Source organism: Excalfactoria chinensis, chromosome 9 (genome assembly GCF_039878825.1).
Source record: "Excalfactoria chinensis isolate bCotChi1 chromosome 9, bCotChi1.hap2, whole genome shotgun sequence".
NCBI classification, from domain to species: Eukaryota; Metazoa; Chordata; class Aves; order Galliformes; family Phasianidae; genus Excalfactoria; species Excalfactoria chinensis.
In genome coordinates this window covers 16,372,003-16,392,657 of record NC_092833.1, presented here as the reverse complement: position 1 = coordinate 16,392,657, position 20,655 = coordinate 16,372,003, and the positions used below count along the sequence as shown (strand labels likewise).

Below are 20,655 nucleotides of genomic sequence, written 5' to 3'. Positions count from 1 at the left end.
AACTGAGAGGGTACTGAAGCCCTGGCACAGCTGCCCAGAGCTGTGGGTGCCCCATCCCTGGAGGTGTCCAAAGCCATGGAACAGACCTTGAACAGCCTGAGCAGGGTGGGGATGAGTGGGCTCGGTTCTCAAGAGCTACATTTGCACCTTGCAGGCAACCCCCACCCTCCCACCCCACAAGCAGATGCACTGTTAGTCTAGATCTCTGTTTCACTGCTGATGTTGAATATTGAACATATGAATGTGCAAATGGTTAAAAGTAAATTGCAGTGCAATAGCTGCTTGCTATGTACGTGCGTTGCATTCTGATGCTGGGGTGAGAGCTCAGCCCAGGGCTGACTGACCCACCCCATCCTTGCAGACCTGGATGAGTGTGAGAATGGTGAGTCGTGCTGCTCCCAGTTCTGCATCAACTACGTGGGCAGCTACGAGTGCACTTGCAGAGCAGGCTTCCAGACCAGTGCTGATGGCTGCGGCTGTGACGGTGAGTGCCCCACACTGGTCATACTCAGCTCTGTAAGGTTTAAAAAGGGAATCTCTGCTTCATAATGCTGGAAAGCAGTAAGCCAGCATTTAGCAAGGACAGATGGGTCATGGGAGATGAATCAGGGACCTTTCCCTCTCTTTCTGTGTGTGCTGTATGTGGATGTGTTTTAAAGACTACTTCTGCAAAAGGAGAGCCCTCAGAATAGCCAAAGGATCAACAGAGCTTAACAGCTTAGAGCAGCTGTTTTCACTTGAGGCAAAAGCATAGGTGGAATGATCTCTTCCATGCTGAGATGAAATGTTTTAATACACTCAGTAGCCCCAAAGTACTAAGAAAATTTGGTTTCCTTATGGTTGGATCAGCTCTGGCCCTGAACAGAGAACACTCTCCCAATAGAGACACTAACCAGCATTTATGCCTGTTTATTAGATGTGGATGAATGTCGTCTTGAGAATGGCAACTGTGACCATGTCTGCATTAATTCCCTGGGGTCTTACGAATGTGCCTGCAAGGAGGGGTACCGGCTGGGCGCTGACCGGCGCTCCTGCATTGGTGAGTTCCTATTGCATCCTGAAGGGCTGGTCAGTATTTCTCAACTGTGAGCTCAGAGCTGGGATCTTCATGGGTCCTGGGATTTTGGGAACCCTACTTGAGAGCTCTCAGATGTGTCCATGATTTCCTATCATGTTAAGACTTCAATTGTAGTTTTTGGAAATGGGCACACAGCCTTGCTCTGTCTTTGTCGTCTCCCAGATGAGTGAGAGTAATGACCCTCACTCACTATCAACAATCACAAACTTCAGGTGGGGAAAATTAAACTCCCATTTAAATTCTGGCACAGTAACAGGGATGGTTTTGTTTGAGGTCCAGGGTTTATTTCCAGAAGAAAGAGAAATGTTCTCTTTTCTTCTCTCTTACTTTGTGCATCAAAAACTGTTCATTTCTATAAACCAGAAAACAAATCAACTGCAAAAGGATGTACCAGAGCATAGCTGGGAAGTCACCCAGCACCAAAGCACAAATGCAAAACGGGTGTTGGGGAGGAAGTCTGGGGATGCCATCCTAACCTTGTATGCATTGTGTGTCAGTGTTAGGAGGGGACTCATCGGTGTCAGGCTTCGCAGGGGCTCCTGGGCTGCAGTTCAGAGGTGCCCCTCAGCTCCTGCACTATGTGCATGGGGCCCCACGCAAGGATGAGGAGCAACGAGGAGAGCTGACGCTGGTGCACAGAGCCGGTGAGTGCACAGTCTTATTTGTGAATTAAAAAAAACCCATGTGACTTTCCTCTGGGGGTTGAGAAGCTTTGTTGGTGGCTGAGTAACATTCTCGGTGAGGTAACTACATAGAGATGAGGCAGCAGAGCCCACAAATGCACACAGCCATAGGAGTGAGTGCAGAACCCCATGTCCTGTGCTTCTTCAAACTTTGCATACTTTGTACTCTACACAGCATCAGTTCCTCCCCAAAAAATGGAAACTGCGCTGTGAAATGGCTCAGACCCAGTGCTCACCTTTTGATGAGTGCTGGTGGCTCACTGGTGCTTGTTATATGTCCCATGACTTTTGTATTAGCTCTAATTATTCATTTGAGAGCTGTGCTCTATAGGCAATGAACCAGGAACCAGTCTCAGCTACAATCAATACTTATTTTTCTGAACACAACCATTTAGGTCTCCCAGATCACATAGTATCCGGGTATACTCAATAACACTGATAATCAACTGGGAAACTGGTAAATGAGATCACCATGGGCAAAATTATCAGGCACAGAAACCTCAATCAAGAGGACGCCCTTATTTTTCTCTTCCTTTATCAACAGAGCCCCCAAGGAAAGAAGAAGAGTGTGAGCCTGTGGGTGCTCATAGCTGTGTATAGGGCAGACAAGGAGGGCAGGATGGGGAAGCTGGAATGCATTTTTGTATTTCTTAGTTTTTCTGCCTGAAATAACCCTTCCTAGAACCAACAGGCAACAAGTGAGTGATAAATGTGTGCATTATCCTTTGTCTTCCTAGAATAGCTCAAACTATGCCATTAAAAATATTGCTTGACTGTGCTTTACAGCACAGAATGCACCTACTAAAACCACAGAACAACAAGGTGAGCCTCACAAGAAGAATCTCTCCCAGTAAATATTTTTCATTGTATACAATTATATTTAGCATTAGCACAATTCCAGTTTTTCTGAAGGCAAACTATTTGCTCTTAAAAAGTACTTTTAAGTGCTCTTTGAAGGGGAATCTCAGTATTTAAGGACATACATCTCAGCTGCAGTCCAGGTTTTCATTTTAGTCAGATTAAAATTCTAAGCAAAAAATTTGGGAGTGTCCACCCAGGGGTACGTTTTGGCATGACTTGGTGATATTTGCTGTGCTTCCAGCGTGAACATTAATGAATTGAGTAGGCTTTTTTTCAGATTGTCAATGTCATGCACGTTCCCTTTTGTGCTTGTGCATCTGGAAGGACAGCTAAGAGCCTCTAGAAGTGTTTTGTCTGATGCTCACTGAGCCTTCTGTATTTTTTCCTTTCAGTTTGCCTTGATAACACTTTTGGCAATGACTGCAGCTTGAGCTGTGAGGATTGTATGAATGGAGGCAGATGTAACAGCGAGAACAGTGGCTGTGTTTGCTCACCTGGGTGGACCGGCATCATCTGCAATGAAAGTGAGTACAGTGCATTGAATTCATTTGAAAGGCAGTGACTTTGAGCTGTGACACTGAAGATAGGTAGGAAATAGGAAATAAACTGTTGTACTTTTAATCCAAAAAGCTCTTTAAGAAGCGCAGCTTTTTCACTTCCAGATCAACATTTTATTATTGTATGACACTGTATACATTGTATGCATGCTATAACAAATGACACACACCTTCAGGCAGTGAGGTCTCTGCCATTGCGTGCAGTGCAGTGCCCCATCCAAAGTGCTCATGTTGGTACCATTCCTATTCACTTTGCTGCCAGAAGTGCCAGGTGCTGCAGAGTGCTTGCAATGCTCTGCTCCCTGGCTTGCCCAGCTGAGTTTTGGAGGGCTGTCCTGGCAGGTGATGTGACTGTCTGGGTGGGCAAATGTGCTAAACTTTGGTTTTCCATTATAGAATCCCAAGACACTGCCTTCTTGTTTTTTAAATTGTAGTGGTAACACTGAGCTGCTTGCTTCTTTCTTTTAATCATCCTCTTCACTATTAGCATAGTTTTCTGGTGCTGGTTAATTTTTAGTGTTGCGCATGGTATGTTTCAGATTTTTCTTCTTATTCTTGCCTATTGCTAGAAGAACTTTCTGTTTCAGAAGTATGCGTGTTTACCAACTGGAAAGATAACATTACTTTACGTCGATAGGCAGTGGTCCTCAGGTTAATCACCATCTTGCTTGTTTAGAAGGCTTGTTTAGAGACAAAAGTGATTGAAAATGACATAAATCATCAGTCTGCCCTTAGTTATTTCTAGAGACCAATGTAGATTTGGTTTGTAAACACCACGGACAGCTGAAGGAATAGGCATGAGTAGGATTAAAATGATGATTTGTACCTACAACTACTCAGGCTGCCATATTAGGATGATTTTACTGGCATTCATGGTGCTTTAAGGGTTCTGGGGAGATTATAAAAATTTCAGGACAGGAAATTCTTCAGTTCACTTCATAAATAATAATAACATTTTTGCTCTATATTTACACTACATATCCATGCATGTAATGTTATGGAATTTAACTTTGGCATTTAGAGAATGCAGACTAATGGAACTGTGTTAAGGCATACCTGCAGTTCAATGAAGCAAGCACTGACAAGAATAAAATACAACATCTAATCTGTATGAAGTAACCAAATGTGATGGCTTTCATTCTTTTTTCTTTCTTTCTAAAATGAAAAAAAAAAGAATGGCATAGTTCATGGGCTTAGGGTGCGCTAAACAGCTGAGAAATCTGGAACTATATTTCTATAACAATACACCCCAGAAACCAAATGAAAATGGATGTGAAATGTCAAGTTTCTTAATGTACATTGATAAAATGTCAGTTAAGTCAAATGACTCCAGCAACTGCAGTTACTCAATTGGCTCAAGCTGCAAACAGTGGAACAGTGCTCTATTTTACCACTTCTTCTTTTTTTTGCACTGGAGTAATCAGAGCAATAAGAAGGAGTCCTGTCCTGTTGTGGACCCACTTCTGTACGTGGTCAGCTGTGAAATTTCAGAGAATGTATAACAAAAACACAACATTTTTGTAATGGCCATTGGTGAATGGGAGGTGTTTAAAACATGTATTTTCAAATGTATAAAACTGTACTGTATTTTCAAGCTTGGTACTTCCTAGACAATTGTTCTGAGCCCATGAATTATGTGCAGCATATACAGGGGAGAGTATGGGTACCTCACCGATTTTTTCACTTAAGCAAACTTCGTTGTTTCAGATATCACTTTAGAATCATCTAGTAAACATTAGGTGAATGTTTTTGCCATATATAGAAGGACTGTGACATTGCTCAGAGCCCATTTGACTACAGGGACTATTTCCTTCCCAGTTCTGATGCCTGCATTCTCATTTTGCTCCATGTGGAGCACAGAGACGGGATGTTGGGGCCCATGCACTCTTTCTTCTCTCCCTGCAGCCTGCTCCCAGGGGACGTACGGTGATGGTTGTGCCGGTATCTGCACATGCCAGAATGGAGGCTCTTGTGATCCCATCACAGGACTGTGTCACTGCCCACCAGGAGTCCAGGGGCCATTTTGTGAAGACGGTATGAGCTCCCTCATCCCGCCAGGTGTAGTGTGAGCCTGAGGCCTCACCATCTCCCTTTATTTCTGCGTGGCTGTCATGTGGCATGTGGTACATCTTGGCCACATGAAAATAGTCTCCATTTGGTGAGATATAACGCAGCCCCATGGAGTGCCTCGAGTGATGAGGCAAGGAAATGGATGAGAGAAAGCAAGGGCTTTGCACCAGTGACCTCTGTAGAGGCTCAGCTTGAGGCCATCAACATGGTATTTTCTGTAACACCCTCTAAAAGAGAACTGACCTGGTGTTCATTTAGATCCTTAACAACTGATGCATTTGTTCACTCCAAAGGTTGTCCCAAGGGATTTTTTGGGAAGAACTGCAACAAAACATGCAACTGTGCCAACAGTGGCCACTGCCACCGGCTGTACGGAGCCTGCTTGTGCGACCCTGGGCTGTATGGACGCTTCTGCCACCTCAGTAAGTCCCAGCAGTCTTACTAGTATGTTTATTTAATATGTGTGCAGCATAGCAGACTCACAAAGATTCCACATCTGTCCAAAATGAGCAAGGCTTTGGGATAGACCTTGCTTGGTGGTGTTAGCAGGAGAGCTCACGTTGGGGATGGGCATAGTCCATGAGCTCTGTGACTAGACAGGAACAGAAGACAAAAGACTTCTCACTCACTCTGTAGGGCCCCGCAAACTCCATTTACCTTTGCCTGCAGCAATTAATCCTTGCTGTAAGAGTTGAGGTTTGTTAATGCATAAAGGTGAGGGCTGTAAGGGGGTTGGGCTGGGCACATTAAAGTTAGGGTGGATAAGGTTTAAGTCTGATGATTTCAGTGCTCACCCTATGGTAAGTCAAAAGTCATATGCAAAAACATTAGTTTTCCTTAAATTTGTGTCTTCTTCCCTGCATGCATTTTCCAGCTGAAACATCCAGGTTTTGTCCTGAAGTAGGAATGCTCATAGTACAAAAACATAATCGTGAATGCAATCAAATGTTAAATGGGAATAAAATGAATCAAAACACAAGAGTGTTGTTAAACAGGCAGTCCAGTTTCTTTGCACTCATGGTGTGTGGTTTTTTATTGTTTTTTTTGGGGGGTGAGGGCTGAAACCCATGCAAGATAGAAAATAGTTGTTTGATTATTTCTTTTGTCATGAAATTTTGGTTCTGGGCTATATCCAAATATTTTTCATTCCAAAACTTAACTAAGTTTGCTTCAAAACATTTCTAGTTCTTGCATTTGCCGCATACTGCTTGGAATGGAATTAATTACTTCATATAGGAGTCATATAAACTGCATTTTACACTCCCACACATTAATAGGCACTGCCATAGAAAAGTTAACACTTTTTGTGATTTCAGATAAATAATGCCTAATTACAGACCTAACAGTTCCTTTTAACCTGCCTGCAGCCTGTCCCAGGTGGGCTTTCGGTGCAGGCTGCTCTCAAGAGTGTCAGTGTGTGAAGGAGCATACGATGGAATGCAGTGCACAGAATGGGACCTGCAGCTGCAAGCCTGGGTATCATGGCAAGAAGTGCCAAAAAGGTACAGCGGGAAGGGTTGTTCCCACTGTCTGTTTATTCCTTTGTCCTGTCCGCATTCCTTGTTCCTCCTCCCACATGCTTTATTGTGCTGTTGCTAATGGTAAATTCATATTCCACTAATTATTTTGTCTCTGATTTTTCATATTGTGGGCTCTGTGAGTGCCTGATATCACAGAGCCTGCAGGGACAGTGTTGGGAATGCAGTGCAACAGTGCTGCTTTTTAGCCTGATGAAATGACAACAGAAATCTAGAAACCGAACTGTATTACAACCCTAAATGATAAAGACTGGGGGAGGTTTCACTTTTGCTCTTTAAGTGGCAAAAACTGTGTTTTATGCAAGCAGGATCATTTGTAAATAGTTTCTCTAATATTGCTTTCCCTTTAGCTTTCCAGGTCTTTGAATTTAGCTTATTCTGTGTTGTTTTGTGCATAGTTCAGAGAGAATTGTGTTCTGCATTCCTGTTTGTATGTCTCTGTAGGCAGCACTGGAGAAAAGCAATATTCTCCCTCACAATTCCTCCCTGGGCACACAGTAACACATCAGATTCATGGCACTGCTTCTGGGAGTTTGGTGAAGAATAGGAGTGATGATATTTCATATCCTAGTAGTCAAGTATAGCCTCAAGTACTCACATTCTGTTTCTGGGTTGCATTTGAATGATTACTTCTTTGCAGTGCATGTGCATGTGTTTAATTGTTGCTTCCATTTCATTAGCAATACCTCTGAAATACATGTTACAGTAGATTTTTGTGTCAAGTTCTGCTAATTATTGTTCTGACTTCTGTTAAGTTTCTTCACCTCTTCCATTTCCTCACACACGCCTTGCCTTTACTTGCATTTTTCAGCATGCACACCTGGCTTTTATGGGGCTGGTTGCAAACTGAGGTGCAACTGTTCCACCGACGTTTTGTGTGACCACGAGACAGGAGCCTGCAAGCATCCGTGCCCACCTGGTTTCCATGGAGAAAAATGCCACTCCTGTAGGTACTCACTGCATGTTTCCCTGAGAGATACACACTAGGGGGGAAAACTTACTGTGCACCTTATGTTCAGATGCAGAAGCTGCAGATAAAAAAGTACAGTTGTTGTTAGAACAAGACATTGATGCTGACATAGCTCACTGTGCCAGCACTGCTCTGTTTAAAATTATTGTAAATGGTGAATGTTGTTATCTTTCAAATGCTTTGCTGTATTAATCAGCTGTTTGGGTTTCCTCTGGACAGCTTGCCAGCCTGGGAGTTTTGGAGTGGACTGCAGGCAGAGCTGCAGCTGCGGGGGAGCACCCTGTGACCCAGAGACTGGGCGTTGTATCTGCCCAGCTGGGAAAACCGGTGCCAATTGTGAGAGAGGTATGTTCTGTGTGGGGATAAGTAGGGAGTGCTTTGCTTTGGTAGGGTGAGGAGCTGGATTATGGCATTTTCCACCAAAACTGCTGCAACACAATGTACCTTGAAGTACAGGTAAAGGATGAGTCTTGGTGAAGAACTTATGGCATCCACTCAGTGGGATTTCTCATAAAAAGGGAGCACCATACAGTTATCCTACCCTGTCCTCACGACTCCAGTTAATAACAGTGATTTGTATGCTGGTCTGGGTGCACAAAGTGCACCCTTGGAGCTCTTGCAGAGATTTGGTGTGTGGTTCAGGTTGGAAGATACATCTGGAGGTCACTTGGTCTAATCAGAATAGGACTTGGAATCAATGAGGGAAACAAAAAGAAATGCATTACTCTGGGAAACTGATAAAGGGGTGAATAAATTCTCCAGGACGTTGCACTGCCAAGGGGCCAGGGGATACCCCTCTGCTGTTTGCATGGGAGGTGGAGCTCAGTGTGAAAAACAAGATGCTAGTCATACCAGCTAGAAATACAGCTCTTCAAAGCATCTTCTGCAGCCAGCCCAGCGGAAATACAAATACCGCCCTCTTCTCCTGAGTCTCAGTTTAGGTTTTCCTTGGCTGAGAGTGGAAATTCATTTTTCAGATATACCCAAATGCTCCCAGTGTTACTGGATCAGAAACCAAACCAAAAAACAGACATGCAAGGCAAGGTGGAAGAGAACCTTTGTGTCTGCCTTTAGATGTATTCCTGCATGCTGCACTGTAGGTTTCTGTTGGCTCTTTCAGAAGATTTCCCTTGAAAGCACTTTCAGTCCACAGAGATAATATGATACCAGGGTGAAAATTCAGCTTCCAGTGTGGATTCTGCCTTCCTTCTGCTCTGTGAGGTGTTTGTGGCATTAGGGACACTGACCCAAAATAAAGCACTCTGCTGCCTGAGATGTTCCCCAGTTCAGGTTTCACTATGTTTCTCAGACAGAGGCAGGTAACAGATAAATGCTAAAGAAAGGCTAAACTACATCCCAAATTGATGTTATAATTAAAGCCATATTTAGTCAGAAAGGCAGTATTTAGTAACCATATTTGCATTGTAGTTTGGATTGCTTGGTGAGAGGTTCTGAGCAACTGACCCCAGGAGTTATGTAGGCATCAATGCTATTTGACTGCACTAATTCTGTATTAAAGTGTGAGGACAAAGAGTGATATCAGCACTGTCTGTGTAGACCCACCACAGATCATGAGAGTACACTCAGGGTCCCAGTCTATGCTGCTGGAGCACAGCTCCTTCCCCAGCTGAGTGTGTTGAAGCTGCCAGGGCAGACAGACTCAGGATAGAGTGCTTCACACAAGGCTTCAGTGCTGGTACGTGTTCTCTCCTTCTCTGTCACAAAATCACCCACTGTTTTGGAGAAGATTTCTCCTCTGGCTGATACTGATGGGCAGAAGTATCCAAAAGGCAAAACTGTTCCTCTCACAGGATTCAGCCCTAGCCACTCAGTACACAGTTTGCAGATGCTTCCTTCATTTCACCATTTTGCTTCCTGGATTCAGTTAGTGCATGTTTGAGGGGACAAGCTGTTGCTGTCTTGTTCGAAAAGATCTGTGCCTGAATTATTATCTAGGTGAAACTGCAGTCTGCTCCTATGTTTTCAGAGTGCCCTGTTGGATACTATGGACAAAACTGCCAGCTGCAATGCAGCTGCAGCAATGATGCTCTGTGTCACCACATCACCGGGGAGTGCACATGTCCCCCTGGCTGGACTGGCCATGACTGCAAATACCGTAAGTCAAACACAGACTTGCTATCCATCACATTTGATATCTCACAGAGATTCATCTGCTACTGTAAGAGCCAGCTCTGTTTGTTCTTATCCTATTACATTTTAAAAAATATACTTGCAGCTAATCTTATTGCTCCTGAAATGATGTATTTATGGGTTTGCACTGCCTGGGTGGATATAATCCTTAATTATCTAGGTTCAAAGTGTTGAAATAGATGGCTGATGAAGCACCAAGTATTGATATAAGCTCTTGTTTCAACACTGTGGATCCCTTCGCTCACTGTCAGCACTTTGACTGACAGTTGTGTTTTTCAATTCCAGCACATATTAGTTTAAAGATTAGTTCTCCATTTTTCATATTGTTTAGGGGAGATTTATCCAACAAGTGAGTGACGTGTACAGTCTTGTGTCTTAAGGTCACCCCTAACTTGTGCATACAAATACTGGGAGAAGCTCTGTTATCTGGAAGAGAAGCACATCCGTCTGTTGCCTTTAGTGTAGCTCTCTCTGCATAGGTGGCAGTGTAAGAGCCCAGATGTGCCCTTTTTGGACAGCACCAACTGAATGTCAACCTACTCTGATTGATTCTCTCCTTTTGTTCCTTTTATAGATTTTCTGCTTGATTTGTTACTGTCCCTCTTGCAAAATTCCAAGAGAGCACAAAGCTCTCTCTAAACCTGAAATTCGTACCAATTAATTGCAAGTGTTGACAGCAATAAGATTTGGATCTGGCTTCTCAGGCCTGATGCTGAAGAAAATTCTGGGAGAATCTGAAGCCTTCTCCAATGTGTGAATTTTAAGTCCAACCAGTTAGAGACACATGGAGCCATTTAGATCACTTCCCAGAAATCCTCAGGCTGTTTGAAGGATTATGTGACCACGGCGAAGAAAAGCTTTTATTTCTGTTTGGGAAGAGCTCTGACAAAAGTTGTTCTGCAGAAACCTCTCTGTAAGGCAACTCTTCAGTTATTGCAGCCTGGGCATGAAACAGATATTCAGCTCCAAAACCGTTTTTTCTGGTCCTAATTGACATATTCATCCTTACTCTTACATGAAAGGAAGGAGATGCTGTGCTTTGACTGTGGCACGCTGTCATAATCGTGTTATATGATTTTCAGAATGAAAGCGGAGCGATGCCTTAACAAAGACGCCGAGGTTTCTCTACGTCCACGTTTCATCTCCCTGTATTTTGAAAAGAAATCTTAGTCATGCTTCCAGTTTTAGCTGTGCTTGTCTTAAAGCAAGGGATGTTTTTCTTTTCCAGCAGCCACTGTCAACACACTGCTGGGAGAGAAAAACTGCTTCAGGGTGATTTGCAACCGTTTGAAACTCTGCTACAACTTTCTGCAGAAACTCTCCAGACAATGCAGGCGATCCCACGAAGCTGAGCTTTCTTTTCCCCCTTTCCCTGTAAATTCTCGAGTACAGAGATCCTTCTTGTTTATTTTGATTTTGTTTTCGTTGAGTTTCAGAAGAGTTCAAGCACTCGTATAGAGATAGAGAGATAAAACACGTTTCTCAGTAGAAGGGAAAAGAAGCATGTGTATTTCTTTTAGGACTTCGCCCGTCTCTGCTCCCCTCCCATTCAGTAAACAGTTTGTACTAAAATAAAAATATCCCTCTGCACAGAAATGAGGAATCCTTATCTGTCTTGCCAAAAGTCAAATGCGGGTATTCTAACACCAGGCACTCGAGCCTTTCGTACACACCTGAAAGAAGCTTGATTTTCAGAGACAGCACACTTCTGAGGCTCCCATTTTCTTCTGTCATTTCAAGGCCAGAAAGCCAGCTATTAGATTATTTGAAGTCTGAATCCCTGCCTAACACACGACAGCCAATCTCATCCAGTCACACTTCTGTTGAGTCCTGTCCTTGACAAAGACAGAAAGACACCCAGCTTTCAGGAGGGGGAGAAGCTGCTTTCTCACTCATGACTTCTGCAGGTGGCTGGTTGCTAACAAGTTACATGTTGTACCACCAGCTAATCCCTGTTATGCAGATTTTTGCCATGTCACTTAATAGTTCATATTTTATCCCTATGGAAGTCTCTGTGCATATTTTGCATTCTTTCTGCTCTCTTATTTATAAGTGAAATCATCCATCAGCCGAGCTCAGAGCTCGTTCTCAACATAAACACTGCTTTGCATTGCAGCCTGCAATAGCGGCCATTGGGGACAGCACTGCAAAAACTTCTGTGCCTGCAATAACAGTGATGGGAGCTGCGATCCTGTCACCGGGTCCTGCTTCTGTGAGCCAGGATTCACTGGGAAACACTGCGAGCAGAGTGAGTCACGCTTCTGTCAACAAAGGGAATTTGGAAAAGCAAGGAGCAGGAATTTGTCCTCCTTGCAGACACCTGCTGGGTTTCAGCAGGGTCTTATGCTGTCACTAGTTTGTATTCCAGACAAACTATTTTTAGGCCTAAATGGCTGTTTTGAACCTTAAGATTTAATGTGAGTAATAAGATTGATGTGTACTTGGTGTGTAGCATAAGATTTTCCATATTGGTTCTATTTATTCAGTTGTAGGTATGCACATCTTCATAAATACTCTTTAAGATCAGGCATATAGAAATGTTTCATGTGGGCATAACAGATGCAGCATCAAGAAGATTTAGGATCCTCCATTAATTAACAACAAAAATGTCCTACGTTCTTACCAGCAAGCCAGGACCTCCACCAATCCATCTCCAGCAGGGGCCAATAGTAGATGTCCGGAGAGGATAAAAACAGTAATATCAAGGATTTCTGATATGTTTTCCCAGGCTTCATCAATTTGTCATTTGGAAGTTTCTTAAAACAGGAGTAATATGTGTATATTTAATACGGTTTGGTATTTTCTTCCAACTAATGTGCCTATTTCCTTTTTTGATTCCATGCAAACTTTTGGTACCCGCTCATCTTGTGGCAGTAAGTCGCATAGTTAAGCTATTTTGTTATTGTTGTTATTATTGTTGCTATTGAATACAATGAAGATTTTATCTATTAAACAGTCTTGCAGTAGCACAGATCCAGCCACCAGAATCTCAGTAGTGCAGGCAGAATTATCTGCTGGTGTCACACAGAAATGTCAAAACAATTAATCTGGAGTAGTGACCCAAATTGAAAAAACACTCCTAAGTGCATCTTAGGGCTCTTGTTGCTGTTGGTCCAGAGGGAATGGAAGGACAGCTATAGGAAGGCCATTGCTGCCAGCTCCACTTGTCCTCCTCTCTTGACCTCTCTCAAAATGCCACCTCTGCAAATAGGAAGCAGCCAAATAGCTGGTCTTTGTCTTCTCTGACAGAGGCAAGGCAAGCAGGGAAGCCGTTGCTTCTGACAAAGCTTTTGGTATCCCCTGACATTCCCTCTATAGATTTGCTGTTTTCTTCAGTCTGCATTTTGTTCCACTTTAATTATGTATATATGATGCCCAGGCATCTCTATACTTCAGATTGTCCAAAATATCTGACATCAGTTAGGCAACTGGCCCTGCTCTTGACTGATTTTCCTGTAAGGCTGGAAGAAGTTATTTTCATTCTCAAGCTCTGCCCTTTCCTTCAGATACAGCGTTACCATGCAAATCTTTTCAAACTCTGAACACAAACTGCTGTGGAGATGTAACCATTAATCTGTCCCACAGATGTAATGTGTTAAGCTTTCCCCCGAATGTGACGTGTTTAAAAGCAGAGCCCAAGAGTGAATTATGAAGCTTTCTGCAAGAGGCCACCACGTTCCATATTTTCTCCGGCTTTCTAGGGAATGAGGATTTGCAGGAAAACACAGGACATGGATCACAAAGAGGCAGTGGGGCTGGGAGCCTTCCCCTCCTGGCAATGAATGTCCCAGAGGACTTGGATATTTTAGCAGTGGTAGAACATCAAGCAGAAAGTTTGGAGCCGCAGGTTTTGCTGCTCTCGCAATCAATATATCTTTTCCTCTGTAGAATCCAGTCTTTTAACACCCTGACATTTTTCTAAAAAGTGGGCTTTTAACAAAAGAAACCCAAGGAGAGCATTTAATGATATCAGATTTAGGGCATTACCTCGATGCCTCAATTCTCCTTTTGCAAGCAGTAAGAATTGCTTTGTCTCTAAAAATTCCTCTCTGCTCCACCATTCACCTCTCATCTGGTTTGGATTCCCCACTGCAGGATGTCCTGAGGGAAGCTTTGGTCCCAGCTGCATGCACAGCTGCCAGTGCCAGAATGGGGCTGCGTGTGACCATGTGAGCGGAGCCTGCACGTGTGGTGCTGGATGGACTGGGACCTTCTGTGAGAAAGGTGATGTACCTGCACTGCTCCCCATCCTTTTGTGCATCAAAAACCATGCATCTGTGGGCCAATCTTCCCAAGGGAGCTCTTTAAGAACAAATAACCTTTCAACTTAACAAATTTGACAGGTCATCTTCTATGACAATTTGCCAGAGATAAAAAGGACAAGCTGGATTTCTTAAGGACATTGTAGTGAAGCACTTTGTGGCATCATCTTAGGAAGGCTGCTGCTGTGTAATGTCCTTGTGCAGATCATAAAAATATGCAGTTTTGGGTGCAGCAGGAACAGCTCAGTCAAACATTCCAAAAGTTGCTTCTTAATGATTTAAAGTTTTATAACTGATGATCATTGCATAAAAAGCCACAATTATTTTATTCCAAAAACCTTAACAGCCGATTTATGAAGGTAGCATTAGAGGGAAATGGCAGCACTTGCAGGACCCTGCTGCCCTCTGTTGGCAAGGAAGGTGCTGCACAGCCTCCCTGCTCACACAGCAGCATGGGCTGTGTCAAACAGGGCTTGGTGTTTCCCTCTGATTCTTACCTGGAGTTATTCTATTAAACAAATATTCTTTCCAAAGCTCTGTTAACATGCATGCCACATATTTCATGATATCTACATTGTGACCCCTTTAAAAGTCATTTCTTTTAACTCTGTTTTCATAAGCTTTTGTTTTGTTTTGTTGATTTTTTGCCGTAGAACACAGAAATTCTGTGTAAAGCATGAATACAGGGCTGCCATTCCCATTCCCCGTGACTCCTTTGCAATGTTGTCATAGTTATGACATCAGGAGCTGACAAGCCAAATCAACTGGTTTGAATCCATTTAGTTAGATATTAAGTTATGCTACTTGAGAGATACTAGCTGGTTGTTGATATACCAATGGCATTGGTCTCTGCTGGACTGTGACCATACTGAAAAAGCAGTACTGTTGTCTGCGTTGTGTTCTGTTCTGTTCAGCAGGAATCAGAAGGAGGACTAACTGGCTGAATATCCTTCTGCAAAGAAGGTGTGAGGAATAGGGGGGAACCTGGGTGATACAGCTGGGAGAGAAAATACAAAACAACCAAATTCCAGTTTCCGAATCAGTCAGTTTGGGCATATCCTGTTGAACTGTTGAAAGACTGTAGAGGGAAAGTCGAATTTTGTGCCTGCTGCTCATGACCTTGTAGCTGCCATTAACCCCCGTTTCCCACATTTTCTTCCGGGCAGGCTGAGTGTTTGCTCTGCACTGATCTGTTTTACCTTTTCACATAGAAAAATTACAGCCGGAACAGTTAGTTTGGTTCCAAGAAAAATGAAAATGGAAGAAAATGTGTGGGTGGTTTGCCCTTGGTACAGCTTTCCGGCACTTCTTCTCCCAGGAGCTGTAGCACTGCTGTTTTTAGTGGCTTGGCTTCCTTTTGGCAGGGATGTGCTTTTTGCTGTGTTCTTGACAATCCACCCACATGGGCCAAGCCTGTGTGAGGATGCAGAGATGCAGACTGGAGCTGCCAAGTTGCCTCACACTCCCAGCAAACCGCTGGTGCTTCGTCCCAGAGCTGGGAAGGCTTTTCCATCATCACAGAAACACTGAACATGACAATTTTGCATCCTTCTAACTTTAAAGGCTTAGGAGATGGCAATGTTTTAGTACCTAACTCTTTGAAAGGGTAGATAATAGCAGGACAAAGGGAAATGGATTTAAGTTGGTGGGAAGATTTAGGTTGGATGTCAGGGAAGTTCTTTACTATGAGAGTGGTGAGATGATGGAACAGCTGCCTAGAGAGGCTGTGGATGCCCCATCCCTGAAAGTGTTCAAGTCCAGGCTGGATGGGGCCCTGGGCCACCTGGTCTGGTATTAAATGGGGAGGTTGGTGGCCCTGCCTGCGGCAGAGGTGTCAGAGCTTTGCTAAAATGCTAAAAAACGGTTGTTTTACATTTTCAGCTTGCCCAGAAGGATTTTTTGGGCTTGACTGCCACCAGGTGTGCAACTGCAAGAACGCTGCAGGCTGTGACCATGTCCTGGGGACCTGTAGCTGCCTCCCAGGCTGGAGGGGCGAGACCTGCGAGCAGCGTATGTACCGAGACTGCTGGGCCCTGCTGGGTGTGGGTCTGGGGGCTACAGGGTGGCACATACATTAGATGGATCATCTTTTAAATGTCAGCTTCTTGTGTTTTCATATGTACAGGTTATCCCACAGTGTTGGGATTAATAAGACTTTTCTGTATGTCTGTGTGTATACTATATAAAATTGGCTATTCTGAGAAATTAGTCACCAAATTTCATAGGAAATGATACTATTTTCTTTAGCTACATGGCATTACAAGTATTTTCAGGTGTTAACTTCTCAATTAATTTCCTAGTTTCACCTCAGGATGATGCCATGGTCTGTACTTCCTTTTGAAAACACAACTGCTTTCTGAGCACTGTGCTGTAGAGCTGCAGTCTGAAGCAGCAATGTACATGGACCCAACTTTTGCTGATAAAAAATGCTTATTTCCAAGATTTCTTTAATCAGTAGGCTGCAGATTTCTGCAATAGAAAATATGTTTAACTTAGAGAGAAATGATACTTGCATTGAAGCAGTCTGACTCTCCATTGCAATATATTCAGCCCTACTAGCGGGCTGCATTTGCTCCTGGCATCTTTCCCTCATTTGTCCTCCACCACCCAATTTGTCCCCCAAAATGATTTCTCCCATAAGGTCCCTGGCCTTTTTGATCCAGCAGTCTGTCCCTTAGGCCCTACCCAGTTCTTTGGGCTATCCTAGACATCGAAAGCCTTCTCCCTTCATATTTCATTAAATTCAATTAGGAAATACATCTCATTGTCAGCAGCCTTGTGGCCCCTAGAAACTATCTATCCATTTGCACTGCTGTCATTAAAGCCCTTTTGTGCTAGCTAATTTATTTCTCCTTTGGTTTAAGATTGCAAATCCTGCAAGGTCTCTTCTGTCTATGAGTAGAAGAGCAAGGTCAGCCAGTGGTGTGGTGTAGCATCCTACTCTTTCCTTGGCTGCATGATGCATCTCCATTCTGACTTAAACACTATCTGGTAGCACCTCACACTACAGCAGTTATTACTAAAATAGATGGCTGTGCCCCTTTTCAGGTCACCTGGTTGTACACTCCTCCCTGTACCTGCCTGGTGTTGATATCCACCCTGCTCTATCCTGGGGCTTGCCAGCTCTGGCAGCTGGGAGATTGTCATTTGTTTTCAAGTAATCAGATTGCAGGCAATGTGCTGGAGGATACTGAGGAATAATTTTGACATCATGGTATTTGAATTGATCTTGAGGTGGCCATGCAGTGAGTTTTATACACTATATCTAATTACAGGGGATATGGACAGTAATGCCTTTTGTTAAAGCTGCCCAACACTTTCCATTACAAGAACATGTTTTGCAGTTGCTTATAAATGAGTTATAATAATTTGGGATGAAATCTCCCAAGCAAGCTCTCCCTCCTCTTACAGCTGTGTTTGGCAATTGTATTTTTTCATGAGTGTCCACCTGAGATATTTTAGGAATCCAAGAGAGAGTTCTAGATATATTACCAACCTTTGAGAAGAACCGAACTGCTCTGTTGAGTGTCATGGTGCCACAAAGATATAGAAGTGATGACTTGACGCTTGGCATCTTTTTGTGCCAGAGATGTAATTTCCTGCATACAGGCTCATCCAAATTTTGTGACCTCCAAAAAAAGAGAAGGAACAACAACAAAGTGGTGTCATTGTATGTATGAACACTAAGCAAAGGCATTCTGCCCTGCTTTTAGTACCAAAAATGCCTCTTTCAGAAGCAGCTGCAGCTCCCCAGGACCTTCACAAGAAGTTTCCCTTATAGTGAACAGAGACCACATTTGTTTTATAGATAAAGAATACAGAAAGATTGGTTCTTCCAGAGTCTCTGCTCAGAGGCACTGATAACCAGAGCTGTGACATTTCGTAGTATGTGAGCACTTGATTTTGCAAACTTCCTGATATTTTAACATCATTTTTGGGAGCATAATCCACGGAAGCTGTATGAAATCCAATCTTCTGGGCACCACATTGAGCCTTAGAGCGCATCCTTTTCCCCATGCTCCCCTACGCTTTTGATGGATGTTGACTTCCAGACTGAATGTTTTGGCTTCCAGTTTCATGTGTTTCTCTCTCTGCATGTAAAAGCAGATTTTAAAGACTTTGAATGAATAATTTCTCCTTTCATGGAGGAAAGGCACTGAGAGGAAAACGTTGAAGCAGGGAGAAATGTAATAATTTAAACCTCGCTGATGCTTCTTTCTTTTGCACTCATCATAAAGAGAGGAGAAAAAGCCCCAGGGATATTCATACACTCAGTTGAGGAACTGTGTGAAAATAACTGCAACATATCACTTATCTTGTTCTTCAGAAAAGTGGTTTGATAACTAGGATTGCCCTACAGAGAAGCTAAAAGAAGTTTGTGTGCACCCCGTAGAATACTTAAAGTTTTCTTCTCCAGAAATTTCTGTTTGAAAACTACAGTTTTCACTAGAAAACTCTTTTGTCTCCTTGGTAAATATAACAAGAGCTTAGCACATATGCCCCAAAACCCTCACTCAAACCACTAGTAACCAGTCAGGGGACATGGTTATGAGCTGGTTTTTCCTTTGGCTTGGTTGTGACATAGTTCTGGTCTGTATTGTGGAAATGTTTAGTTCTGCTCCCAAAACCGAGCCAAAGTTCTGTACGATGGGCTGAACCCATCAACTTGAACTTGGCAGTCGGGCCGCATTTGCAGAACAATCTTTGACTGTGATGGGACTGCGCTCCTGCTCTTTCTTGTGGTTTTATAGTGGATGGGGTCCAGGTGATGTGAAAAAATGAATCGTTGAGAAGCCCTGTGAGAAATGGTGTCTGTGAGAACCATGTCTGGAAGCTGGAAGTTCTCAAATGGGAAGAGAAGGGCTGTGAATGGGTCAGATACTGTCAACCAAACACACTCTCACGGTCAAGATGATTTCACTCCTCCATCCTGTCCCCAGGGATGTTTCTTCCTGCAGCACTCCATCGTGCATTGCCAGCTGGCACCCCCAGAAGCACAGAGGTTCTGGTGGAAAGAGATAGTTTGGGTGTGATCCTGAGAGATGTCCTATTCAGGGAGTGAAGGACACTTTTCTGGCTCCAAGATCTGTTCTTGTCCCTATAGCACATACCAGCAGTACTGCAGAGAGGAGAGGCTCTGACGGCTCCATGCATGTGAGTGGGAGCTGCTTGATACAGACACAGCCATGCAATGAAGCTCTCCCAAATTCACCAACTTGCTCTGCATACTGTAGGGGATGTTCCAAGAAAACAGGGCAGTAGGGTTGCCTTTTTTCCACCAAATAGAGCTATTCAAACCTTCAGAGCAATGGAGACCAGAGAAATTTTAATATTGTCATTCTTCATGGGCAGCAGCACTGCAGCGAGATGGTTGTATTAAGCTTTCACCTGGGAGCCAGCTGCTTAACTGAACGTGTTGGAAATATCACTCCTCTCTGACCAAAGAATGAGGCTCTGGGTGAGCTGGTGCATCCAGCTGTGAAAAGTGAACAATGAAAACAATGAAGTTGTCAGGTCTCTTACCAGGATGCAAATAAATACCCAAGCTGTCAGGCTGGTGGTACTGCTGGACCATTAGTTCAGCACAAAGGCATTCTGCAGGGCAGGGGGATGACAGCTGATCCATCAAGCCAGCAATCCTACCCTTCTGTGGAAGTCTCCACAGAATATGCTATGATACATATTTTTAAGGCACATTATTTAGTGTCAGGCGTGGTTAATGCATGGACTTAAGCACTGTTAAGTTGTGAAAAGTATGTTGACTGATGGCAATTTGCAACTGCTCACTGACTGGGGACTCTTCTCATTGCAGCGTGCGAAGGGGACAGGTTTGGGCAGGGCTGTGCTCACACCTGCAACTGTCACAACGGAGCACTCTGTGACCACGTAACAGGGACATGTGCCTGCACCCCAGGCTGGAGAGGAGCCACCTGCCAAGAAGGTATGGCCAGGGAGAAAAGTCCATAAGTCTCCATCGATGATAAAAGGACACACAATTTTTGTACTCTACTGTATAGTCCCATGGGTTTGACTGATTACATCATTATGGTGCCTTCTTCCAGACATAGATTAAATCCAGAACAAGTGAAAGCCTTGAGACCAGCTCCAATGAGGCTTAAGGAAGGAGGCTGACAAAGAAAATGCCCTGGTTTAATCAATGATGAGGACACTGTCAGACATACCCTTTTTCTTTAATATTATGTTTGAAGGTAGAAAAAATGTGTGAGGATGGGAAAGCCATCCCCCAGATGCTGCTTTGACAGAGGGAGAATTTGCTCCTGTTAACATCCTAAAAATCTGTCCATCGGGCACATGCCAGAGAAATAGGCTCTGCCCATGGGTTCCAGTTGCAATAGGCATTAGTAAACTGTTTAACTTAAAATTAGATGAACTGTAAACTGTTATCTGACAGCTGTGGATAGCAAGATCAATTGCCCACTGGAAAAGTAATTGTGGTATAAAAGCACTGTATAGAGAGATGCCGG

General features: G+C 43.6%; 1 protein-coding gene across 3 annotated transcripts in view; it reads left to right on the top strand.

Annotated features, from left to right (window-relative positions):
• The window catches only part of LOC140255954 (uncharacterized), a 189,560-nt gene that overhangs the window by 115,641 nt on the left and 53,264 nt on the right, over positions 1 to 20,655 (top strand). For all 3 annotated transcript variants that reach the window (XR_011904619.1, XM_072343997.1, XM_072343998.1), the window contains exons 10-23: positions 362 to 484; positions 917 to 1,039; positions 1,576 to 1,722; positions 3,015 to 3,146; positions 5,085 to 5,213; positions 5,543 to 5,671; positions 6,617 to 6,751; positions 7,599 to 7,733; positions 7,977 to 8,102; positions 9,745 to 9,873; positions 12,025 to 12,156; positions 14,004 to 14,132; positions 16,052 to 16,180; positions 19,983 to 20,111. Coding sequence is in view for 2 of the 3 variants with exons in the window: in XM_072343997.1 (XP_072200098.1) it covers positions 362 to 484; positions 917 to 1,039; positions 1,576 to 1,722; positions 3,015 to 3,146; positions 5,085 to 5,213; positions 5,543 to 5,671; positions 6,617 to 6,751; positions 7,599 to 7,733; positions 7,977 to 8,102; positions 9,745 to 9,873; positions 12,025 to 12,156; positions 14,004 to 14,132; positions 16,052 to 16,180; positions 19,983 to 20,111 (1,827 nt within the window). In the remaining variant the exon portion in view is untranslated. The remainder of the gene's footprint in view (positions 1 to 361; positions 485 to 916; positions 1,040 to 1,575; positions 1,723 to 3,014; positions 3,147 to 5,084; positions 5,214 to 5,542; positions 5,672 to 6,616; positions 6,752 to 7,598; positions 7,734 to 7,976; positions 8,103 to 9,744; positions 9,874 to 12,024; positions 12,157 to 14,003; positions 14,133 to 16,051; positions 16,181 to 19,982; positions 20,112 to 20,655) is intronic.